Source organism: Ahaetulla prasina, chromosome 4, assembly GCF_028640845.1.
Source record: "Ahaetulla prasina isolate Xishuangbanna chromosome 4, ASM2864084v1, whole genome shotgun sequence".
In the NCBI taxonomy this organism is placed as follows: domain Eukaryota; kingdom Metazoa; phylum Chordata; class Lepidosauria; order Squamata; family Colubridae; genus Ahaetulla; species Ahaetulla prasina.
Genome location: NC_080542.1, coordinates 27,253,637 through 27,277,095, shown reverse-complemented (window position 1 = coordinate 27,277,095; position 23,459 = coordinate 27,253,637). Strand labels below are relative to the sequence as shown.

The 23,459-nt window shown below is 40.0% G+C and overlaps 1 protein-coding gene across 2 annotated transcripts; it reads right to left on the bottom strand.

Moving 5' to 3' along the window:
* Nucleotides 1–2,545: 2,545 nt before the first annotated feature.
* SH2B1 (SH2B adaptor protein 1) lies at nt 2,546–23,236 on the bottom strand. 2 transcript variants are annotated; one of them, XM_058181895.1, is made up of 10 exons: nt 23,023–23,236; nt 19,754–20,679; nt 19,525–19,626; nt 18,428–18,519; nt 17,505–17,611; nt 11,732–11,923; nt 11,228–11,454; nt 10,895–11,066; nt 10,521–10,629; nt 5,953–6,118 (listed from the first exon to the last, which is right to left on the bottom strand). In XM_058181895.1, exons 2-10 carry the CDS (start codon nt 20,603–20,605, stop codon nt 6,100–6,102), a joined length of 1,872 nt encoding a protein of 623 aa, XP_058037878.1. In that variant the 5' UTR covers nt 20,606–20,679; nt 23,023–23,236; the 3' UTR covers nt 5,953–6,099. The 2 variants fall into 2 exon arrangements, with proteins under 2 accessions (XP_058037877.1, XP_058037878.1); XM_058181894.1 differs by lacking the exon at nt 10,521–10,629 and having other exon boundaries at nt 2,546–6,118.
* Nucleotides 23,237–23,459: the final 223 nt, after the last annotated feature.

Below are 23,459 nucleotides of genomic sequence, written 5' to 3'. Positions count from 1 at the left end.
AATGAAATACCAAAGCTCCAAAATTCCCTATACCAAAATGATTGAATAGGTAAATTACCCTAATTCAATTGGCATTTTAACTTGTTAGTAATAAAGGGGTTACAGAACTAATATGTTAAAGTTCAGGTTCTTATTCAGAAATTAAAGACTTACATTCCTGCTAAAAGAATCAGCAAAACTTCAAAACAGAAATTTGTTTGAGGATGTAGGCTGCTTGCATTTGGATTTTATCTGTTTCCCTACCAGTTTGCAGCTGCTTCAACCTAAAATGGCTGGGCTGAGTAGGAATTTGAAATTTAGACCAACTACTCTAGAAGGCACCAGATTGGGAAGGTTATTCTAAAGTTAAATTGCTAATTAACATGATCTGATTAAGTGAATTAAGATTCACACCTACAAAGACCAATAGCACCCCCTTCTGGCCAAAGTAGGGCTCCATGAGCTGGAATCATTCTTACTATTGTAGTCTCACTTTAACAAATTAAGAAACATTCCCATTCCAGATTTTCCATGGTGTCACCTCAGTTGCATAGAAATACAAAATTCTGCCAAAGCAACAATTAGTGATTACTATTGAAGCCTGTTCTCTATTAGCATAGATCCATCTACTATCAATATTCTGCTTGAATAGATGCTAGAATTTATAAAATTACCTACCAACTATAGCTGCAAATAGCTCACTTAATTAACATATCTAGTAAATAGTTTTGAAAGAATACTTCTTACACATATCAGTAGTCAGAAAAAGAAAACCATAGGGAATAATAGTATTTGCAATTCACATTGTGCCACAATTTGTTGTATAAACTATAGCTGGCTGGGTTCATGCTCTTCTCCTAGAGTTGTTCTAGTTATTACATTCTAGTTATTACTATGTTCTAGTTATTACAGAGGAACCCACCATAATTTTCTTGGCAAGTGGCTTACTTATTTCTGGAATTTTGTTTTTAAGAATTTTGTTTTAGCTTCAAGGTCAGAAATGAAATAACGTTATGCTTCTTTTGCAAATTTGACATTCCGTTTAACTTAAGGCAAGGTTTGCCAACCTTGGCAACTTTAAGACTGCCAGGCTGATTGGGGAGCTCTGGGAGTTAAAGTCCATGCATCTTAAAATTGCCAAGGTTGGAAAACTGGCTTACAGCCTTAGTATCTATTCTCTAGTCTAGTGCAACCCCATTGAGGTATTCACCAGACTTAGATGATCTTAAGTTTGATGGATTCCTTCTTCCAACTCCGTGTTTCAGTTCTTTTCATAGATATTATATTGGATTCAGATCAGGACTCACAACAGGCCACTTCAGAAGAATCCAATGTTTGTTTTTCAACCATTTTTGGGGTTCTTAGATGTGTATTTTGGGTCATTTTACCTGCTGGAGGACCCAGGATCTGTGACTGAGACAGAATTTTCAAACATTATATTGTTTGGTTCCAGAATACCTTGATAATCTTGATTTCATAGTGCCAAATAGATTCAAAACATCTGATACTGGAGACAGCAAAGCAACCCCACATTTATTATGGACCCTCCTTCATGTTTTACAATAGAGCTAATTTTTTTTTTCTTTAAAAGCATCACTTTTTTTGTGCGGCTAGATCTGTTGCGACTTACCAAAAAACTCTAATTGTGTTTCATTTCTCCAAAGAACATTCTCCTAGGATTGTGGCTTCTCAAAGCGGCATTTTAGCAAACCCGTCTGCCTTTTTTTGTGTGCCTTTCTTTCAAAAATGGGGTCTTCTATCATGGATACCACTTTCAGATAGCAATGGATGGTGCAACTTGATTTTTTTATACTTGATTATGGAGGTCATCCAGGATCTTTGAAATTTCCTTTGGTTCTTTCTCCACCATTCAAACGATCCTTCTGTTCAACCTGAAGTTGATTTTCCTCTTGCAGCCATATTCAGGGAGGTAGGTTACAATCTCACAGATTTTAGACATCTTGATGCTAATAATCATGGTCACAGAGCATATAGCTCTTTGGAGATGAGTTTGCAGCCTTTGTCATTACCATAAAATGGCTTATCCAAGAAACTTCTCTTGATATTGCTAATGCAGTTTAGGTAGGTACTGTAGCTATTAAATGATATCTAAACCATGAAAGGCTCTACTCAGAAACAATCATGGGGAAACATTTTCCACTCATTAAACCTGAGCATTTACCTGTCATCACAAACTTTCTTTGTTCAGCATAGGCAGTACTCAATTTACAATAGTTTGTTTAGTGACCATTCAAAGTTATAATGGCACTGAAAAAAGTGACTTATGACTATTTTTCAGTTACAACTTCATGTGATGAACTGGTTGGCAACTGGTTCTTATTTATGTCCCTGGGTCATGTGATCACCTTTTGTAACCTTCTGACAAGCCAAATCAATGGGGAAGTCAGATTCACTTAACAACCATATTGTTAACTTAACAATTGCAGAGATTCACTTGACAACTGAGGCAAAAAAGATGGTAAAAGAGACAAAATTCACTTAATATAAATTTTAGGCTCAATTGTGGTCATAAGTCGAGGACTATCAGTACTAAATTCCACCACAATTTCCTTTTTTAATTAAAAGTTGCTTTATTAAATTTACAACATGGTATTTTAATTAGCTTTTGGAAATCTGAATGCTTTCTTGAAAATTCATGGAACACAAAGTAGAACTATTTTAAAAGCAACAAAAATAGAATCTAGCAGAAGCAGCCTTTAGATACTGGGAAGAAAGATTCGTCTGGACAGCTCACAAATTCTAACAGCATCTGTGGAGTTGCCATCTTCAACCTGGCACTTTCTGGAATTGCAACTTTGAAAGTACTGGTCAACAAAAAGTAGGGTAGGAATCCTGAAAGCTTCAAGGAAACACATCAGGAAAGCACAAAGCTAGAGACAATTATGTTACTGTACTATTTTCATGGTCAGCTTTTCAAAGGTTCATTTTCTCATCCAACTGGGCTCCATTCATATTTTTTTACTGTTCCTTTTATGCCAACCCCTTGCTTCCAAGCAGATACCATCTTACTTCAAGATAATTATTAATAGCAACTTCTGAATTCTGCTCCCTACACACACACACACACATACACACACCATTCATTAAATTTGTCACACACCAACACTACTTGAGCCCATCTCCAAGGTAGTCCATCTTGCACACAGTCCCCAAAACTGATGACTGAGTTCACACAATGCACTAAGCTATGAGATGTTGATGAAGATTCTCAGTCATGTACTAGGATTGTCTGGAAATTAAGTCACGGCAACTGAACTTATTTTCTTATTTTTTGAGATGTTTCACTGCCCATCCAAGCAGCTTCTTCAGGCTGAGCAAGTTAGTTAGGGGAATCTGAGTAGGCAGAGTTGGAATGTACCAACTACTAAAATTCTTAGGGCTATTCCTGCGCCAACCTCAGATTTCTTCACCAAGGTGTATGGCAATATACCGATGATGATTCTGTGTCATTCAGATAAAACTGCTGTGCACTGTAAGGAAGAAGCCATAAGGGTAGAACCCCAATTCTACCTGGATGACTGAGAATCTTCATCGATGTATTGCCACACACTCTGGGGGAAAAAAACTGAATTTGGCACAGGAGTAGCCCTAAGCATTTTAGGAGTTGGTACATTCCAATGACTCTCTGCCTACTCAGATTCCCCTCAGCTCATACAGAAGCAGCTGCTTGGATGGGCAGCGAAACATCTCAACCAAACAAAGGAAAATAAATCCAGTTGCCATGGCTCAACTTCCAGACTAAGCCACAATGCTATTTATTATTTTAATTTGGCACTTTGTGTGAATTCAGCCACTTCCTACTCCCCCATTTTTTTAAAAGGAGGGACATATTTCAGGAGTATTTTTCACCCAAGGTAGAATCTTTTCAGATGTACCCTATTCCTTCATTCAATCGCTGCAGATTGAGAAGAGTCAACGCAAAACACTTTAAAACTGTTACGGAGAAAAATCAGAGAAATCTCCATTAAGCAATCAACAATCAATATGGGACTAAGAGGAGGCTTATATATGAAGCCTGATGATTATCAAGCATTATATAGGTAATCCTTGCTTAGTGATCATTCATCCAGCAACTGTACAAACATACTGCACAAGGGTGCTGGAAAAATAATTTTATAGCTCATGTACAACTGTTTATGACCTATGCAGTGTCCTTCAGCGAAATGATCACCGTTAGAGTCAAAAAGAATTGTATTGTATTTTCCCCCCTTACAGAAAAGAGAAATTGGAGAGGGGTTTCAAGGGAGTAAGCTGTTTCTTTTTCTACAGATCGAAAGCAATGTGATCATAATCTCTCTCTTGTCTGACCCTTTCTCCAACCTCTGCAGGGGAGATTGGAGAGGAAAAGATTTCAAAAAGGAAATATCAGTTTGTTCTTCCACATATCGATAGCCCGGCAGCAGGAAAGGGTCAGACAAAGGAGAGATTGCATGCAGAAATCACTTGCTTTTTTTCATTCCTCCCCCCCATCAAAGCAGAGACTGGAGAGAAACAGATATCAAGAAAACACTGTAAGCTGTTTGCACAAAACATCTGCAGCATTCAAAACCTGGACTGTGATGAAATCACATTACTTTCAAAACAATAAAATAGCACTCCAGCATTTGGGGACTGCTTAGGAGGCAAACAAACCAAACCAAACCCTAATCAAAGATATGAAACTGACTCATCTTGATCCTTTCTGGCTGAAAAGCAACTGTAGTGATGTGAGTTTGTGGTTACCCCACTTAGGGATCACTTTGTTTAGTGGCAGAGTTGCTGTCCCCAATTACGTCTTTAAGCGACTACTGTAAATGTAAAGTAATATCTTCACTTGATTCCATATTTACCAATCAAGGCAGGAAAATTAGTTCAAAAGGAAACCTGACAAAATATTCATTTTACCCCAAAATAAACAAGCTGCTCACCCCGCCCGCCTTTCAGTTTTTATTAATTTTACTTACTATATTTTTCTTTAAAAAGTTCACTTTAAAAAGGTAAAATGATGTTTCCTTTATTTTTTTTTATACAAACTCCCCCCATAAACAAAACACAGAACTGTATCCCAGAATAATTAAAAAAGGGAGAGAAAAAAATTGAAAAGGCAGGGGGGCCTGAGCAGTCCAACTAGTCCACAGTAGAAAAATAAATCTTAAAAGAAGAAGAGAAGGAGGGGAGCAGTGGGAATAAGAAGAAGGGAACAGTCTTCCCAAAGTATTTCATAGCATGATGCAATTCCCTGGGATGTAGACTGTTTAATAAGTGACCAGTTCCCATGATTTGGAGGGGAAGAAAGCAGGAAAAAAGAATATAAATATATATTCGAATTGGGGAAAAAAGCAGCCAACTTTCCCCCACAAGAGGAAACTTCAAGGGGAAAGGATTTACATTCAGAAACTCCATACATTCACCATGAAAGGCAGGGGTACAAATGATGGAAGTCAACATTTATCCTGGAGTTACAACCACTCCCATTTCCTCCAGGTAGTGTTTCTTGTGGACTATCCAACTGCAGAGGCTTGAAGAAAGGGAAGGGGTATGAGGAGGAAGAGGAGGAAACAGGGAAATGACAGATCAATTTCTCAACAACCCAAACAGGACCAAAGTAGTGCAGACTAAGGGGTTGAAAGCTGATAGCAAGAACCCCAAGAGGGTCATGTACCTAGATTGGGTGGGGAAAGGGGATAAGCAAAAGTGAGGCTTGCTCCATACCCAGGGAAAAGGGGCAGGAAAAACTGAGGGGATGACGTCCAACCCCACCTCAAAGATTTCACAAGGAAAGTCTAGAAGTCTGTTGGGTGTTCAAACCCATCAATGGTACCTATGGTCAGCATCAGATCTTCCATCTAGTAATGGTTAGAGTAAAAGGGCTTGTTCCCTTTTTTCCCCCCGCATTACCACTGGATTCAAACAAATGAGTACTGATTGTTCACAGCCCTGGCTCTCCCTTCTGACTCCTCTGGCAGAGGAAGGGATCCCCCGACTCTCACAGATGCTCCCTCGTCCACCTCTGGCTCCATCTGTGCTTCCTCTTCAGTCTGCCCTTTAGACTCCGGCAATCCATGGTCCAGAGGAGCATGAGGTGGCCGGGCTGGAGGAAGAGGAGGTGGCAGTGGCAGGTTACGAGAGATGTTCGGCTCTGTGGAGGGAGAGAAGAGACAGATGGACAGACAGAAAGATAGATTGTCTGGGGTTAAAGCAGGAAGAGGGAATAAACATTGAGAGCCAGTATTATTTCAGCAAGATACTCTTCATGAACGGATTTGGCATCAACTATGGTCCATGCCAATGCTTGCCAAATGCAAACATTCAGGAATTAATAAAGGAGAATGTTTGTAGCTCATGGTTGACACGAACGGTCATTGGTGCTCTCTGAGCTTACTTGTTTTCTTGCAGACATTTCATTACCTAGGTAACTAGCACTGTTGATGTTACCTACTTTAATGAATAATGGAATGTCTGCAAGTAAACAAGCAAGCTCAGAGAGCATCAAGGACCCCTTATTCAGGATTTGTCTGGAAATGATTTATTGTATTGATTTGGTTTCTAAAACTTGTTTTTTGCAGTAGCCTCTGAATGAAATCAAGTTACTACTGTTGAAAGACTGTATAAAGACAGGGGCTGATTATTATACCTTGTGGTTGTGTTCCACATTTTAAAAAAATTATACCAATAGGTATTTTCTATAATCCATTATAATATGCAAAATTGGTGTAAAGTATTGTGCCTCTGTATAAAGTCAACTTAAATCATTTGTAGGCAATCCTTTGGTTAGGCAGGTCCCTATTCCAGGAACCTTGCGCAAACTGATTATACTAAATTGCACACTTTGCACATGGCACAAAAGCCCGACAGTTTTACACATGTGCAAAAATGGGCACATTATGTTTTGAACTCTATCCTTAAAATCAGTTTTACTTAAGCCAGAACTTATGTGGGCCAGAAATTGTTTGAACTAGATTATTATTAGGGCTACTATCTACTCAAAACAATCTTACCTATTTAATTTTACATGTTTTTACTGACAGTCTACAGTTAGTGCAGTTTAAGGATATAAGCTCTTGGAACGATCATTCAACAAGGTGAAATCCTAGGCTATTGTAATGTTTTAGGGTTTTTTCTTATTTGATAGATACCATTCAGAGACTGCAATTCCAAATATTAATAGAAAAAGGTTGATAATTATGGAGAGATGGAAGGCATGATAAATGCAGTATTGAAATTCCTACCCATTATTCTATAGTAACGTGTGTCAACCTCAGCAACTTTAAGAAGTGTGGACTTCAACTCCCAGAATTCCATAACTATCTGGCTGAGGAATTCTGGGAGTTGCAATCAATATTTCTTAAAGCTGATAAAGTTGAGAAATAATGCTCTATATACTTCTTACAGAATATTGGCAACATACTGTGAAGTCTGAGCATTAGGACATGATTTTCCAATTACCGTATATACTCGAATATAAGCCGATCCGAGTATAAGCCGAGGTCCCCAATTTTACCCCAAAAACTGGGGTAAACTGGGGACTCGAGTATAAGCCGAGGGTGGGAAATGAGGCACCTACCGGTTGGGGAAACCCTCCCTCCCTCAGCTGAGAAGGCTGGCTCCCGCCCGCCTCTCACTGCACCGCAGGGCTTCCCGCCCGTCCGCAAATGTGAAAAAGAAAAAACAAAAACTCGAGTATAAGCCGTATATACTCGAGTATAAGCCGAGGGGCTTAAAAAAAAAAAAACTCGAGTATAAGCCGTATAGACCCGAGTATAAGCCGAGGGGACGTTTTTCAGCACAAAAAACGTGCTGAAAAACTCGGCTTATACTCGAGTATATACGGTAAGAGAGAATTTCCAATACTTCTAAAATTTGAAGGGATAATCCATTCACCAAACTAATTTAAGGAAGGGCTACATATACCAGGTGAAACCATAATGATTTGTTTGTCCTTGTATGCTGAATATTCTGTTTAAAACTGGAAAAACTAATAATTTTTAAGAGCATAAACATTTAGACTCCATTACAAATGTCATGTGCTATCTTAGAAATACGTTGTACTTTTCTTTTTTCTCCTCTATGAAACAATACTTATGCAATATACAATACCTACCTTATTTTATAACATATTTGGGAGCTATAAGACTTTTCAGTTATGGACACCTTCCTTTGCTTCATAGTGTGGATAAAAGTTAAGGCAATCATGCTGGCCATTTTTTCACTCTCAGTTGCCCTAATAATTTTTTTAATAAAGATAACTCCTTCTTGCTTAAAAGCTTGTGCTGACCAACTGGCCCCCATCTTCACCTGAATCACTATAGATGTGCTATGTTTCTTCTTGCTTCAAACACTCTACTATCATCCCAGTGCCGAAGAAACTGTCCATCAAGAACTGAATGACTTCAGACTGGTTGCTCTAACATCTGTAGTTATGAAAACCTTTGAAAGGCTAGTGCTGGCCCATCTGAAAACCATCACGGATCCACTGTTAGATCACTTGCAATTTGCCTACCGAGCAAATAGATCGACAGATGATGCTGTTAATATGACTCTGCGCTACATCCTACAATATCTTGAATCTCCAAAGACCTATGCAAGGGTCCTCTTTGTAGACTTCAGCTCAGCATTCAATACCACCATTCCAGATATTCTTCTAACTAAACTAAATCAGCTAGCTGTGCCTGACCACACTTGTAAATGGATCATAAGTTTCCTAATAGATAAGAAGCAGCAGGTGAAGCTAGGCAAAATCACATCAGATACCTGTACAATTAGCACACACACACACACCCGGGCTGTGTACTTTCTCCACTTCTCTCTATATACCAATGACTGCATCTCAAACGATCCCTCTGTTAAAGTAAAGTGATTGGTTTCATTCAAGACAACGATGAACCTGCATACAGATGGGAATTTGAAAAACTAGCCTTGTGGTGCAACCGGAACAATCTTGAACTGAATATACTCAAAACCATAGAAATGGTGGTAATTTTAGGAGAAACCCTCCTATACTACTGCCTCTTATAATACTAGATAGCTCAGTATCAACAGTAGAGACCTTCAAGTTTCTAGGTTCTATCATATCTCAAGACTTAAAATGGACACCTAACATCAAAAATGTCATCAAAAAAGCACATTTTTTTTCTTTCTGTGCCAACTTAGAAAGCTCAAACTGCCCAATTCTACAGAGGAATTATTGAGTCTGTCATCTGCACCTCTATAACTGTCTGGTTTGGCTCTGCAACCAAACAAGACAAAGACTTCAATGGATAATTAGAACTGCGGAAAAAACAATTGCTACCAACCTGCCTTCCATTGAGGACCTGTATACTGCATAAGTGAAAAAGAGGGCTGTGAAAATATCTACAGACCAGACCCCTCACATCCTGAACATAAATTGTTTCAACTTCTACCCTCAAAACAATGCTATAGGGCACTGCACACCAGAACAACTAGACACAAGAACAGTTTTTTCCTGAATGCCATCACTCTGCTAAACAACTAATTCCCACAACACTGTCAAGCTATTTATTAAGATTGTATTACTATTATTCTTCTCATCCTTCCTATTACCTATCTCCTCCCACTTATGACTATTACCTTGTTGCTTATATCTCTATGATTTATATTGTTTGTTTCCCAGTATGATTTGATTGCTTATTTAGTAACTTATGACTATCACTAAGTGTTGTATCTTATGATTCTTGATGAATGTATTTTTTTTCTTTTTATGTATACTGAGAACATTGCACCAAAGGCAAATTCCTTGTGTGTCCAATCACACTTGGCCAATAAAGAATTCTATTCTATTCCTATTCCTATTCCTATTCCTATTCCAATTCCATTAAATTTTTCTCCAACCTAGAATTTATTTGATGTCTTGGATTATAACTCTCATCAACACCAAGCAAATGGCAAAAATAGTCTAACCCAAACCATTTTGAAGGATCTGGTTGGTGGAAAACTGATTAAATAAATAGTATTCTTCATGTTACATTAAAACCTTACCCGGAAGGTGTGGGGGGAGGGTGTCAGAGAGGGAAATATCACATTCAAAATTGTTTCAGACACCTGACTAAGTAATTTTCTAGAAGAGGGGAGTAAAAGAGGCAGCAGTACTATTATTGGAGCTTGGATAGATAATCTTTAACTTTGGGCTGTCCATCTCAAGTGAGTATTTTCTGCAGAATTCTGCTATATCTAATACAATTGAATTATAGAAGGAGTTGCCCAAAGGGTAGTTGAAACATTAGCTCTAAGGTCTCTCTCTGCAGAACACTAGCAGCTACGTTATGCCAAACCAGACTATGGTTCCATTCAGTTAGAGAAATTAATAGCGACTCTTCAGGGTTCTGTACAGAAGCCTTTCTTAGTCTTATCTGGAAATGCCCCTGAAATCTCTTCCCTGCCTCCTGGTATCAGACACAGTGGATGGTGTAGACACTGCATTCACATGACCCATGGTAGCAATGGCTATGGCGTGGGGGCCGTGACACACGCACACACACGGTCATATCCCTGCCTTCCTCCTGTGGTACCTATTGCACACTTACACGCAGTCACCCGCAGAGGCAGCAGCAAGGATGGAGATGAGGTTGGGGGGCGAGTCGGGGTCCCCACTGAACCCAGACACTGGCGCTCGGCTCCCAGCCCGGTCCCGGCCTGTGACAGAGATGCCCATATCAGAAATAGGGATTGGGGATGAGGAAGAGAGGGAGCAGTGAACATGGGGGTGAACAGGTTTATCCTCCCTCCTGCTACATGCATGCCTAGGCTGGAAAAGACTGATGGACAAGGAATGGGGCAACAAAGGAGGGGCAGACTGGAATAACAATGGAAAAAGATGGAGGGAGATGGAGCATGATATGAACTAGCAATAATGTCTATAATCTTTCCACCCTGCAGCCCCACTTCATCCTACACTCACCATGCAGCCTTTGTGAAGCAACCACATAGCTGACAAGCGTCACATCACTGGAGCCCCCTGATTCGAGGGGGATGGGGTGGACCCGGAAGTGCTCCAGCATGTCAAATATAGTCTGGAACCAGAGATGCTGAACACGGCACTGCCCTTCTTCATTCAGGGAGAGGCGCAGATGCTAGGGGTAGGAAAAGAAAGCTGGGTGGGAAACTATTCCTGAACCAGAGTCCAGCCTATCCGGTCCCAAAACCTCTAAGTCTTGAGGCAAGATGGGAGGCAAAGAAATAAATAAAGAAATATAATAAGCACCATTTGATAGATTTCCCCCGCTGCACTCACCTTGGCTTTTCCCTGAAAATTGAAGGTCAGGACATATTCACCTCGCCGTGTCTCACTTTGACGCACTAAGAAGACACCATGGCTGTTTGCACCTCCTGCCAACACCAGCTGGGCGGCCTTGAGACGAGACAGGGTGCCATGGAACCATGGATATTCAGAGAGTGGGTGTTCAGTGTCACCAAGACTACCTCCGCCTGGGTCAGGTTCCCCTTGAAAGAGGAAGGAACCTGAGCAAAAACAAAAACAACAGAAGACAGCCAAAGCTCACTCAGAGGAATCTGGATCGTTTCCACAACATTTTCAACAAATTTCAGAGCTTAAAAAAGTTCAGGATAAGTGATATAAACCCTGCCCACTTCGACTTGTTTATAGGGATTGCCAACTACTGTTTTTCTTCCACCATTATGCCATCCCCAATAGGAGCTCCAGCAAGCAGGGTGGGAATTCCTCGAGTCCTCCTCAAATCTACACCAAGCACCAACTCATTCCACTTCAAAGCGTTACCTGTGGTTTCAGGGGTTTCAGGGAAAGTTGTATGGAGGAAGCCAGTAGAAAATTGCCCTTCATTGACTGGCACCCGAGGCAGCAGCTGAGGAGGAGGAGGCAGCTCCATTGAATCAAAGTGTGAGGCAGCAATAGAGACTGAGCTGGGAGACATGGAGACCGAGGGCCGTTCCATCAGTCCACCATAGGCACCTGGAAAGGAAATGTTACAAGCTGGGCTCAGCTAGAAAATCAAAATAATAGGAAGCTTGCTTCCCGTTATTCAGGATACTACTTATAAGCAGTATGTGCTCAGAGCTCGAAGCATCCTTAGAGACCCCAAACACTCACTTGACAGTCTCTTTCTGTTGCTCCCCTCTGGGAGGAGGTTTCGAAGTATTTACAGAAGGACTACTAGATTTTGTAACAGCTTTGTTCCTTGTGCCATCCGTCTTGTAAACTCGCAGGATTCTTTTTTTCACCATGTATATGTACTCATTCAAGCTAGACTGGGATGTTTCTCTGTGTCATATATGCATGTGTAAGTGGGTATACGCATAACACTTACCTTTTGAGAGCTGAATGCAACAAAACTTCATTTTAATGTATGCTGATTAGTGTACATTTAAACTGACAATAAAGTTTCTATTCTATTCCATTCTATTCATAATTACAGTGAGATGAAACCAGGGTGCATAAAAATCCATGATTTTTTTTTTTTAAATCAGATTCTTTTGGTTTAAATCATTTTTTTATTTTAATTGGATTTTTTTTAATTTTTATCAAATTTATTTTAATAAAATGCTTTTGAAGTAAAAATCTATCTAAGGTTAGTTTTCTATTTAAGATTCATTAATAATTTAGTTTATTCAGTATGAAATGGAGCTTAGTTATGTGGCATGAGGTTGTGTATTCTGCAATATTTACCTTTTTGGTAAATTCATTCAATGAATCCAAGCTCTGCAAGCTGAGACAACATTCACTGCATTGATGCATTCACAAAATTTCACAGTAACCATGAGATAAATAATAAAATAAAGTCCAGGAATATTCCTTTATCCCATTATTTATACTGTATGATTGTTTGAAGAGAAATGCATCTGTACCATCAGTCTCTAAGTGTGAAAAGGAAGAGCAAGCAGTAAAAATGAAAGTGAAACCTTCTAAGCAGCTTATAAATATAATATTAAAGAGCATCTGTCATTTCAGATCCCTCATGGCAGCACCTAATAGCAGGTATCCACTCATCTGCTGCCCGCCACGTCCCTCACCTTGTTGTGTCACTGCTGCATCACCAGCCCTCCCATTAAAGTGAATGGGACTGTCGGTGAGTCAACAGCAGGTCAAAGGAGGAGCCGCTGTGGGACAGAGATGACAGTTGCTCTTTAAAAAATTTTACTAGTAAAAATTTTACTAGTAACATTTTTTTTACTCTTTAAAATTTTTTAAATCATAATTTAAATCATGATTTAAAATGACTTGATTTAAATCAAATTCATTGAGGCTGAAACAGACAGGAAATACTGAATATTGGCAATGGAGACCAAACATTTCAGGCCAATATATTTCAGCCAGTTTAGGAATGGTTGAAGACTCAACCATACTCAAAAAGATCCTCTAGAACAAGGGCCCCCAATGCCAGGTCCGCAACCCAGACACAGTTCATGGCCCGTTGGGAACCAAGTGGCTTGCGAGCACGTGAAGCTCTAATTGCACAAGCAGTCAGCATGCATGCAAAATCATTCCTTCTCCCCTCCTTCCCCGTCACCACTATCGGTCTGCGGAGCCAGAAAGATTGGGGACCGCTGCTCTAGAAGCTATTTCTGTTTATATTGATATTTTTCTTCTTATTTCCCTATGTATCTTCTCTGTAGGTGTTTTGGGCCCCTTCTAAAACAAGTCCAGATCCTCCCTTAGACTTTCTTAATACCTATCATTTTTTTCCTTTATGCTTTTCAGTCAGAGATAAAACCTTCCTTCTCAATCCATGCTACTGCCTTATATTTCTTCCCTCTCTTATACTGGTAGTCCTCAACTTACAATCGTTCATTTAGTGACTATTCAAAGTTTCAACGGCAGCAAAAAAAAGCAACTTACAACTGGTTCTTGCACTTACAACCAATGCAGCATTCCCTCTGTGATGGGATCAGACTTTGGGTGCTTGGCAACCAGCCTGTATTGACCCCGGTTGCAGCCTCCCAGGGTCATATGATCACCATTTGCAGCCTTCCTAGCCAGCTTCTAGCAAGTAAAGTCAATGGAAGAAGCAAGATTCACTTAATGACTGTGTGATTCACTTAACAATTGCAGTGATTATTTATCAACTATAGTAAAAAGGGTGGTAAAATTGGGCATGGCTCACTTAACAACCGCCTTGCTTAGCAACACAAATTCTGGTCTCGGCTGTAGTAGTAGGTCAAGGATTACATGCAGTCCTCAATTTAAAACCAAAATTGAGCCCAACATTTATGTTGCTATGTGAGAAATTTGTTAAGTGCATTTTGCCCCATTTTACCACCTTTCTTGCCACATTTGTTAAGTGAATCACTGCAGTTGCTAAATTAGTAACACGGTTGTTAAGTGAATCCTGTGAATCCTGTTCCATCTTCTAAAAACCAGGTCATTTTCTCTTCCAAGGTTCATAACTGCACTTTGTACCTATACCCCAGAGGAGGTGTCTTTGCCATCTCCTCAAGAGAGCACGTGTTTTGTGCTTATTTCCTTTGTTCTTAATCTACAGGAAACAGAAGCACCTAGCTGACCTTGCCAGACTCTGAAAAAAGTTAAGAAAGGCCAGAGCCGATTATTACTTGGGTGGGAGACCATCAGGAAACTCTACAGTTGTAGGCTTGATTGGAAGTTTAACATACACTGCAGAAGACAACTATAGAAAAGCACTTCTATATTGTTGCCAATAAGCTTGATTTCAGGCATGGTTTTTTAAATCTTTACCTAATTCATAAAAATTGTGAACATTTTTATTTTTCTCATATGCTTATCTTGAATGGGTAGTTTGTGCATGAAGGCTGCTTTTGGTGTAATGTGTAAAAACAAAAAAAAACCCCGATACTAAATAAATTTTACTGGCTATCAGTTATTGCTGGATTGCCACAGCATCCTATAAAGTACAAAGTTTCAGTTGAGATTTACTGACTCAAGGTCACACCATCAGCTTCTTATCTTGCCTGGGATTTGAACTCTGGTCTCCCCATTCTGATTTTACAGTCACGCCCTACAATGATTCCACCTACTTTTCAAACAATCTAGAAAAATGTTCTTGGTTAAAAAAAACCTGAAATTTTTAATTTTTTAAAAAATGCATCCAATATTTAAATGGTTTAGGAGAGATCTGTGGGCTGGTATCTTTGCTTAGTGTAGCTGGTTAACTGATCTAGACAGATGTTTCAGAGGGCTACTATAATTCTTCTTCTGTAAAAGATAATATACACATTGTTCATTTTTCATGCATATTGGTTAAAAATTTGAGGATCAGCTTATCTGCAGATGGACTTATACAGCCATATATAATTGGGATATACATGAATAAGTCATATTACCTTGTAAGTGGAATTCAATGAGGGTGCGGGGGATGGGGGTTTAGCACCTACAATTCCTGGCTTAGTTTAAGTATATATGGTAGTACTTCTATGCCTACCAGCTAAGATATTGCATGGTAGAGCTTTTCAGAGAACGTTGTCCTTGAGAAAAGTCTGCTGCAGCATACAAATAAATCTCGAGTTACAAAAGTAATTAAGCCTACCAATTACATTCTTAACCCAAGGATTCATTGGAGTGAATCAGATAAAACAAATGTGATCGCTCCCTGCTTTCGCCCACACATTCACTAATCGAATGAGCGGCTAGTTAAGTGCACATGAGGTATCTCAGGATGGGGAAAGCCATGGGTGGCCTAGAGATGGAACAGGCCACCTGCTTCAGACTTCCCAAGGCCTGCCCCAACCCACTGAGATATCTCATGCTCTGTCCACTGAGGTCTCCATCATTGCTCCACCCCTCCCATCCTGCCATGCCGGGTCAGTTACCTTGTGAAGATCTAGTGAGCTGTCTCCTCTCCAGCCTCTCTGCCACAATTTCTTTGCCTGCTTGCAGTCTCGGTGCGAAAAGCGTTTGCAAATCAATCAGGCTTTGGGGCCGTGAAATCGGATTTCTTCAAGCCTCCTATCGGTTTGCAAATGCTTTTCACACCGAGATTGGAAGTTTCTGGGGGCTATGATCTCACACTACAGTACTTTAGCCTCTGTTCTCTATGAATGGAGGCCTGTACCAGATCCGTGGCAAAAGGCTTTTGGAGGGAAGGCCTCTCTGTTTGGAAAGCATTTTGCCACAAATCTTGTGCAGGGCTTGATTCGCAGAGAACAGAGGCTTAAAGTACTGTAGTGCTTGCCATTCGTTTACATATTTACAACTGAAAGAAAGATCTAAATTAAATAAAAAGAATTATGTGTTTAACTTTGTTAAAAATAAACTGGATACTCTACTGTGTGGTAGTGATGACCATATTATTGCTAAACTCTATAAAGTGTTATTAAATTTAAATCTGGAAAATGAACAAGTAAAGCATTGAATGATTCAGTGGGCAAAATTTTTTGGATATAATGTAATACTTGAAGAGTGGGAGAATATGTGGAATAAAGATTTAAACTTTACATTAAATTATAATTTAAAAGAAAATGTCTATAAAATGATGTATCATTGGTATTTAATTCCAGATAAATTGTCAAGAATGTATAAAGGTACCTCAATTGAATGTTGGAAATATAAATGTAAAGACGGGACTTTTTATCATCTGTGGTGGACATGTGATAAAGCAAAGAAATATTGGAGTAGGATTTCAATCTTAATACAGAAAATTCTTAAAGTGAATATAGAAAGAAAACCAGAGACTTTTCCTTTGGGTTCAATGGAACAAGACTTGGGGGAAAAAATTCAAAACTCTGATGTTATATATGTTGACAACAGCAAGACTATACGCACAGAAATAGGTCACCTTGATCCCCACAACAGATGAATAGATACAAAAACTGATGGAGTTAGCAGAGATGGCTAAATTGACTGCTTTGATTAAAGAAAAAAATACAAATACATTCATTTCTACTTGGAAACCACTTCTGGACTTTGTGCTTAAGGTGGAAAAAATGAAACTTAGATTTTGGGTTTTACCGATTAGATAGATTTGTTGTTATAGAAATGGCTTGTTTCTATTATTATGAAAAAGTAAAAAGTTGAGGGTAGACTTTAATGCCTTATTTACTGCACCAAAGGAGTCGGAAGTCAATACCCTTTTTTTCTTTTCCCTACTATCTACTTTTCTTTTCCTAATTTCCCTAATATTCACTTTTGTAGTCTCTTTGTATGTCATATTATAAATTAATAAAACTATTTAAAGTCAAAAGAAAAAAAAAGTACTGTAGTACGAAATCTCATATTACTTTATGCTTCTGTTCTCCGCGAATGCACTGAAGCAGGTAAAAGAACCAATGGCTTATTGGATCGTCATAAGATGAGTGAGTCTCCACAGGCCTAAGTGTGAATGACTGCCATGGTGCTGCAACATTCGTAAGTTTGGGCCTGTGCTGTAAATATTGGGGGGGGGGGGAGTGTTATGTCATAACTTCAAATGGGCACTAAGGGAACTGTCGTAACTGGAGGATTATCTGTATTCTATTGCAAGCAGATTGCCTGCACACAAAGACATCATTGGAAAGCCTCTTTGTCTTTACCAAGAGATCAAAAAGGCATAACAGTGTAGGTATACATTGTGCTGAATACACACCTTGGCTGAGCTGTTCATTGCTCTCACTGGGCACCATGGGAAGTTCCCGGCTGGGCATGCTATCAGAGTGGTTCATGCATGGCTGCTCCAGGCTATCAGTACTTTCTCTGTGGAGACAAGTATCATTAGCGATGTTTCCATAGTCCCAGACCACATATATCTAACCATTTGATGTTGCAAAGAAAGGTTCTACCTCTCGTTATATCAATTAAATCGTACTATGCGCCTGATGAAGTAAGCTCACAAATGCTTATGCCTTTTAATAAAGGTATTAGTTAGAAAAGGGGCCACCAGACAACGTTTACTTTTTGCCACCACACAGCACTTGCCATACAACATTTTTCCTATACTATTAAATCCCACCTGTGAGTTTTCCAGAGGAATTAGCTTCTACTGTTGGAAGCAAAAAGTCAAGATAACCTTGAACTCTTATCCAATCGCTTGTTTAAAGGAGTAAGAATCATGTACCTGTTCCACAGCCATCCAAACCTCAGGGTTGCACCACTGTTCAATTAAGGTATAGTAAGAACATTATTGTTAATATCTGCATATCTGTTCTCTCTCTCTCACTCTTACCCTTATCTTCCTTCTACAAGCTGTCATGAGAAACTGCTTCATATAAAACTAGGTAATGAATCATATTGTTTATTATATCCTGGTCTGTGGAAAAAAGACCAAGCCAGCATTGCCAATAATGAGAGATGATAGAGCTGTTGTCTAAACACCTGAACAGTTATACATTTTCACATCTGATCTATTGTACCAGCAACTCTACAGAGGGAAAGTCTCATTCCCCGTCAAGTTTTTATTAGGCCAAACAACTCTTCTCTCTTTACTTGTTGACTGAATCTGGGACTTTAAACCTGTATACTATGTATTCCACCACTGAGTTGCAGCCTTTCATGATGTTTAGGTTAACTTACCCCAGGCCCATGCATTCCTGAATGTCAGCCAACCATGATCGCATCTGCAGTGAGTCAACAGTTTCAAGGATGTACTCCAAGGAACTTGACAGCTTGGAGAAAGGGGGGAAAAATAATAAATATACAACATTATAGGATGGGTTTTATTCTAAAGCCCCATTTCCTTCTGAAATGATGAACTCGTATCAGTGAGGGTAGACTTGAAAAACATTCAATTGAATTGAATTGAATGAAGACCTGATCCCCATCCCATTCATTTCTTAGTTCTCTCAGATTTGGCTTTAGTACAACTTTTAATAATATTTCAATCTGTGTAGGTTTAATGTTTTAATTGTTTTTACTTGTTTTATACCTTGCAAACTACCCAGACTTCTTGCATGGGAGACAAGTGGCATAAAAATTTAATAAATAAATAAAAATAAATAAATAAATTTTCAAGAATCAGGCATGCACATAAGCACAATTTAAATCCAAGGGCTTAATCCATCTGTTCCTATTTTAAGGTGGTTACATACACAAAAAAATATCAAGAACTTCCTCTCTGGCTTTTGATAAAAGGGCTCCAACACTAATCAAAATCAGCAACCGAAAAGATCTTTTAGCAGCTGATTACTCCTCCCCTCATTCAGCTGAGTTCAGTGAATTCTTTGCTAGATGCGTTTGTGGTTATCTGCTTAAATCCCCAATGGTTTTAAAATGTAAGAATCGCCGAGAACCCAAATCCCTTTCTCCAACATGCATATCCTCTATCACATCATTTAAGAAGTCATTTTATATACAAAATAGAGGGATTCCTCTCCTCCCAATGACATAAAAAAGTTTGGAAGGAGTAAATCTACTCAAAAATATTACCACTGCCAAATGTAGGAAGCACTGCTAGAGAGGGAGGATAGAAAGGACCATTAATTTTCTCTAATGAAAATGCAAGAGGCAAGAAGCAGACAACTGCTAAAAACAAACTCCAGCCAGAGGTTAGGGATGGATTCTGATACAACAGAAGAGGAAATTCAATTCTACGCATCCCTTGGCTATAGATACATAGCTAATATTTCAACTGTTACCAAATCTTAACTGTACCCCATCAATCTTTTTCTGACCTTCAGCACAAAAGTGTTCTCTTTGTCTGGCATCTCCAGTGGAGTTGTTGTCCGTACATCCATTACACAGGAACAAGCAATGCTGACCCGTGGCTTTGCTGCCTGATGGTTGGAGTAGAAAAAAAGACTATGTTGTAACTATATTCTCAAGGCCTAGATTAGGAATCCCAAGCTTTTGACTTTTCCCCATGACTTTTCTCTTGCCTGAACACAATGACTCATTGCTCACCTTTGGTGGGATGTAGAACTCCAACAGGTAACCCTCCCCTTCTCCCTTCCCTGCTTTGCGCAGGAGAAGACGGCATTTCTGCCAGCGTGTTCTACTGCCCCCGCCTGAACCATCATCAGCCACAATGTAGTTCAGTAGGCCTTCCCGGCGCACACTAGCTAGTTCAACTCGGAGAGTGGCTGGAGAGGCTTTGTTGAGCCGAAGACGTTCAAATCGGTGAGTCCAACGCTCTGAGTCACCACCCCCTGAAGAATTGGAATTACTGTTGGCTCCAGTGGGTGTCCCGTCTCCACCACCAGAGGATGATTCAGCTGAAGTCTTCCACTGCAGAATGCCACGTACACTACCTCGGACACTGCGGCTAACATTGCGCAAAGAAAAGCGCTTCTTCAGCTTTGGCTTCGTAGCAGTAACGGCTGCCACAGTAGAAACATCTTCAGAGCTGCGGGACTGGCTGCTAGAGAGGCCAGAGGGTGGGCCCAATGGAGGCTCAACAGGGGAAGCCACCGAGGAGTCACTGCAGGTCTCAGAGAGGTCCCGTGCAGAAGAACAACCAGTGAAAGGGGCAATGTCACAGCGGGGTGGCGAGTCACTGGTGTAAGCCCTGCTCACTTCAGCCTCAAAATGTTCCAGGAAGTGCTCTGCAAAGCGGTGTGAGAAAGCAGCTTCAGCTCCTGGGGTGGCAAATTGGGGGTTCTCGCCAAGGAAAGTCCGGAAACGACGGGCAAAATCAACTGCGGCAGCGCGAGCATGGACTTCACAGAATTCCCGCCAACCCAAGGAGGGGAGAGAGGCAGGTTCTCCCACCATCCCTCCCCCAACTGGTGACAATGGCACTGTGCTTCCGTTCATGATCACCCAGGTGGGGCTAGGTAACAATACATCCAGTGCCAAGATTGAGTTGCTATTATCAGTGGTTTTGTGACCTGAAGAAACAGAAAAGTTATTATAAGTTATTGTAAGAGTTATTATAGGGTAGAAACCATCTGCATAAATAATGTCCTTTCAAGGATTTTTTAATGAACCAACCATTTCCTTTTCATGCATGTTTCTTATTAATCCACAGAGGTGTGTGTGTTGTTGTTGTTTTTGTCTTTGAGAACTATAACTGCTAACACCTTTACATTTCTGAGCATTTCACATATGCTTAAAGGCTTAAGATACCACTCTTAAAAAACAAATTAATAGAAGAGTCAGAGTATTTTTAAAAAAGGACATAATGAAGAGAGCCATTTTTCTATCGGTAACATAATTGAAGAAACAGTGGAAACAAGGTACGAAAAGAATGATGTAAAACTTGCACATTTTGGGGTAGCAGAAGCAATGTTGCCTAGATAAATGAACTCGGTAAAAATAAGCCCTGTTCCTTAGTGAAAGCAAAGCTAAATATTATTTTCTGGACAAAATAAATTATCAAACTGAATCAGTAAGCCCAGTATCACTCTATATTTATTGTGTGGATGAGGGGATGATTAAGTCACAATGGTGTGATAAATCTTACCATCAAGACTGAACTTCTGTATAATTAATACAGTCTCAGGGAATAAACAAAGACTGGTAAAATATAAATTGCAGTACACTCCATTTGATGAACAATCCCCCTGCTGGATAGTGTGACTTCCAAAGAACCAAGTACATTAGAGAGTGAACTTAATTTGCAAGACACTGTATTTTTGATAAATAATGTATACTCCTGAAAATTATACTTTTGCAAATTTAAATACAACTGTTGAAATTATATTTCTAACAAATTTAAGATTCAGTCAACCATCCCTAAAATAGATAAAACAAAAGATTATGGCTACTTCATGAACATATGCGGAACAATTCTTACTATAGTATTTCCCAAGCTTGAAATCAATTTTACAGAGTACCTGTATATCAAAGGGAAAATGTTTAATGGTTTACATGAAGGGAGTTTTCAGTCTAAGCAGGTCTTTTCAAACCTGCTTTTCAAATCAGTGACCTATTTGCATTTCCAAAATGTCAAAACCTCAAAAAATGAACTCTGTAGCCTCATCAATTCATTCCGTAAAACATACATTTGTAAAGGTTTCATGCAAGAACCTAACTTTCTACAGTACAGCTAATTCTCAAAAGCTATTTATATAATTATGCAATTAATTCCCATGTTCTTTGAGACCAGTCAAAATTTTGTGTTCTCACAAAAGAGAACATGCTTATATCTATGTTCTCCCTTAGGAAAAGTCTAGATCATTTTATTTATTTTCATCCCATCATTATTATTTTTTATAAGTAACTCAAAGCAGTGAACATACCTAAAACTCCTTCCTACTATTTTCCCCAACAACAATCCTATGAGGTAGGTTGGGCTGAGAGAGAGCATCAATGGTCCCAGGTTACCGAGCCAGCTTTCATGGCTAAGGCAGGACTAGAATAATTGATTATATTCTATAGTAGCTGAACTATTTTATAATCTATTCTCTAGACTCTGGATTTTTAAAATGAGAGTGAATACTATCCAGTTCAGCAAACATGCTGAATCCCACTTGAAATGCACATTTTTTTGAACATGGATCAGTGTAAGTAGGAGAATATGTATCTAATGAAGAACAAAATAAATGTTGTGGGATGGTGCTGCCTATATGGAAAAAGGTCCTACAACTGAAAATTAGCTGTGGCAGTATCTTTTAGGCATGTAAAGGAGGACCTAGAAATGTCATTAAATACACGGTGGTGGTTGTTTTCATAAAAAGCAAAAGCTCTTGAGACGGTGCATTTTTTCCGTGGCTTAGGCACTAAAGCAAAAACACCACTCGCTAAAAGATATCGGAGCGGAACCAGCTTATTTTTCTGCAAGCAATTGCGTGCAGCCTGGAAACGCGGGAGTTGCTTGTCAGATGCATTTCAAAGACAGGCTCCGTAAAGACCTCCTGCGTCGGAGTGAACCGATTCACATGACGTGGCTCCTTTCTCGTCACGCTCCTGCTGACGGGAAAAGCCCCGCTGGGCGACACGCTCCTGCGCTCTTCCGAACTTGCCCGCGCGGCCTTCTGAGCGCCGTTGCTGGGAAGCCAGGAACCGCTTGATCGACGACCCTCACAGTCGTACCTTGAGCTAGGCTGCGAAATAAAAGACTCCCCCCCCCACCTCCAGATCCTGGACCCCGCAACCCACTCGAGGGAGGGACGGGGACAGAAGACGTTTCCAAGGGCGGACAGGGGAGCCGAATGGAGGGGGGAAAGGTCTCCGCGCGAGCGGGAAGAAGAAAAGGGGCCTCGATTCGGCTGGGCGCATCTGTCACTCACCATCCCGGCCTTGGGTTCCTTCCAAGAGAAAGGGTTTGTCTGTCCCCCTCTCTCACTCTCCCTGGCTTTCTTGCACTATTTCCGCTTCCGGGTTTGTTTGTTTGTTTGTTTGTTTTGTCGTCGGTGTCAATTGTTTTCCTGTTTTCATTTCCGTCTTCGTCATCAACTCGGAGGAAGAAAAGGCCGAAGCGATGAAAACAACGAGCTTTAACCATAGAGAGTAAATGGAACCGGCTAGAAGGGTCCCGGGAAATTCAGAGGCTCTGTTAACGTAAGCTGTCCTCCGTTGGACACTGCGTCCAAGCCGTTACCATGGCGGCTCATGACGTATATTGACGAATGCTCATGGGACGCAGAGGAAGTAGGGATGTTCTTTGGTAGTGAGCGTCTTGCTTCGGTTGCTCGGGCAACGGCATATGCGGAACTCCCCGCCTTTC

Bases quoted from the DNA above. Each gene is read 5' to 3' on its own strand.
- SH2B1 (XM_058181894.1), bottom strand. From the start codon at position 20,605: ATGAACGGAAGCACAGTGCCATTGTCACCAGTTGGGGGAGGGATGGTG. The intron at 17,612-18,427 runs GTAAGTTAACCT...TTGTCTCCACAG, and splicing joins CAGGAATGCATGGGCCTGGG to AGAAAGTACTGATAGCCTGG. The intron at 6,119-10,894 runs GTGAGTGTAGGA...CTCCCTCCACAG, and splicing joins TGCTTCACAAAGGCTGCATG to AGCCGAACATCTCTCGTAAC.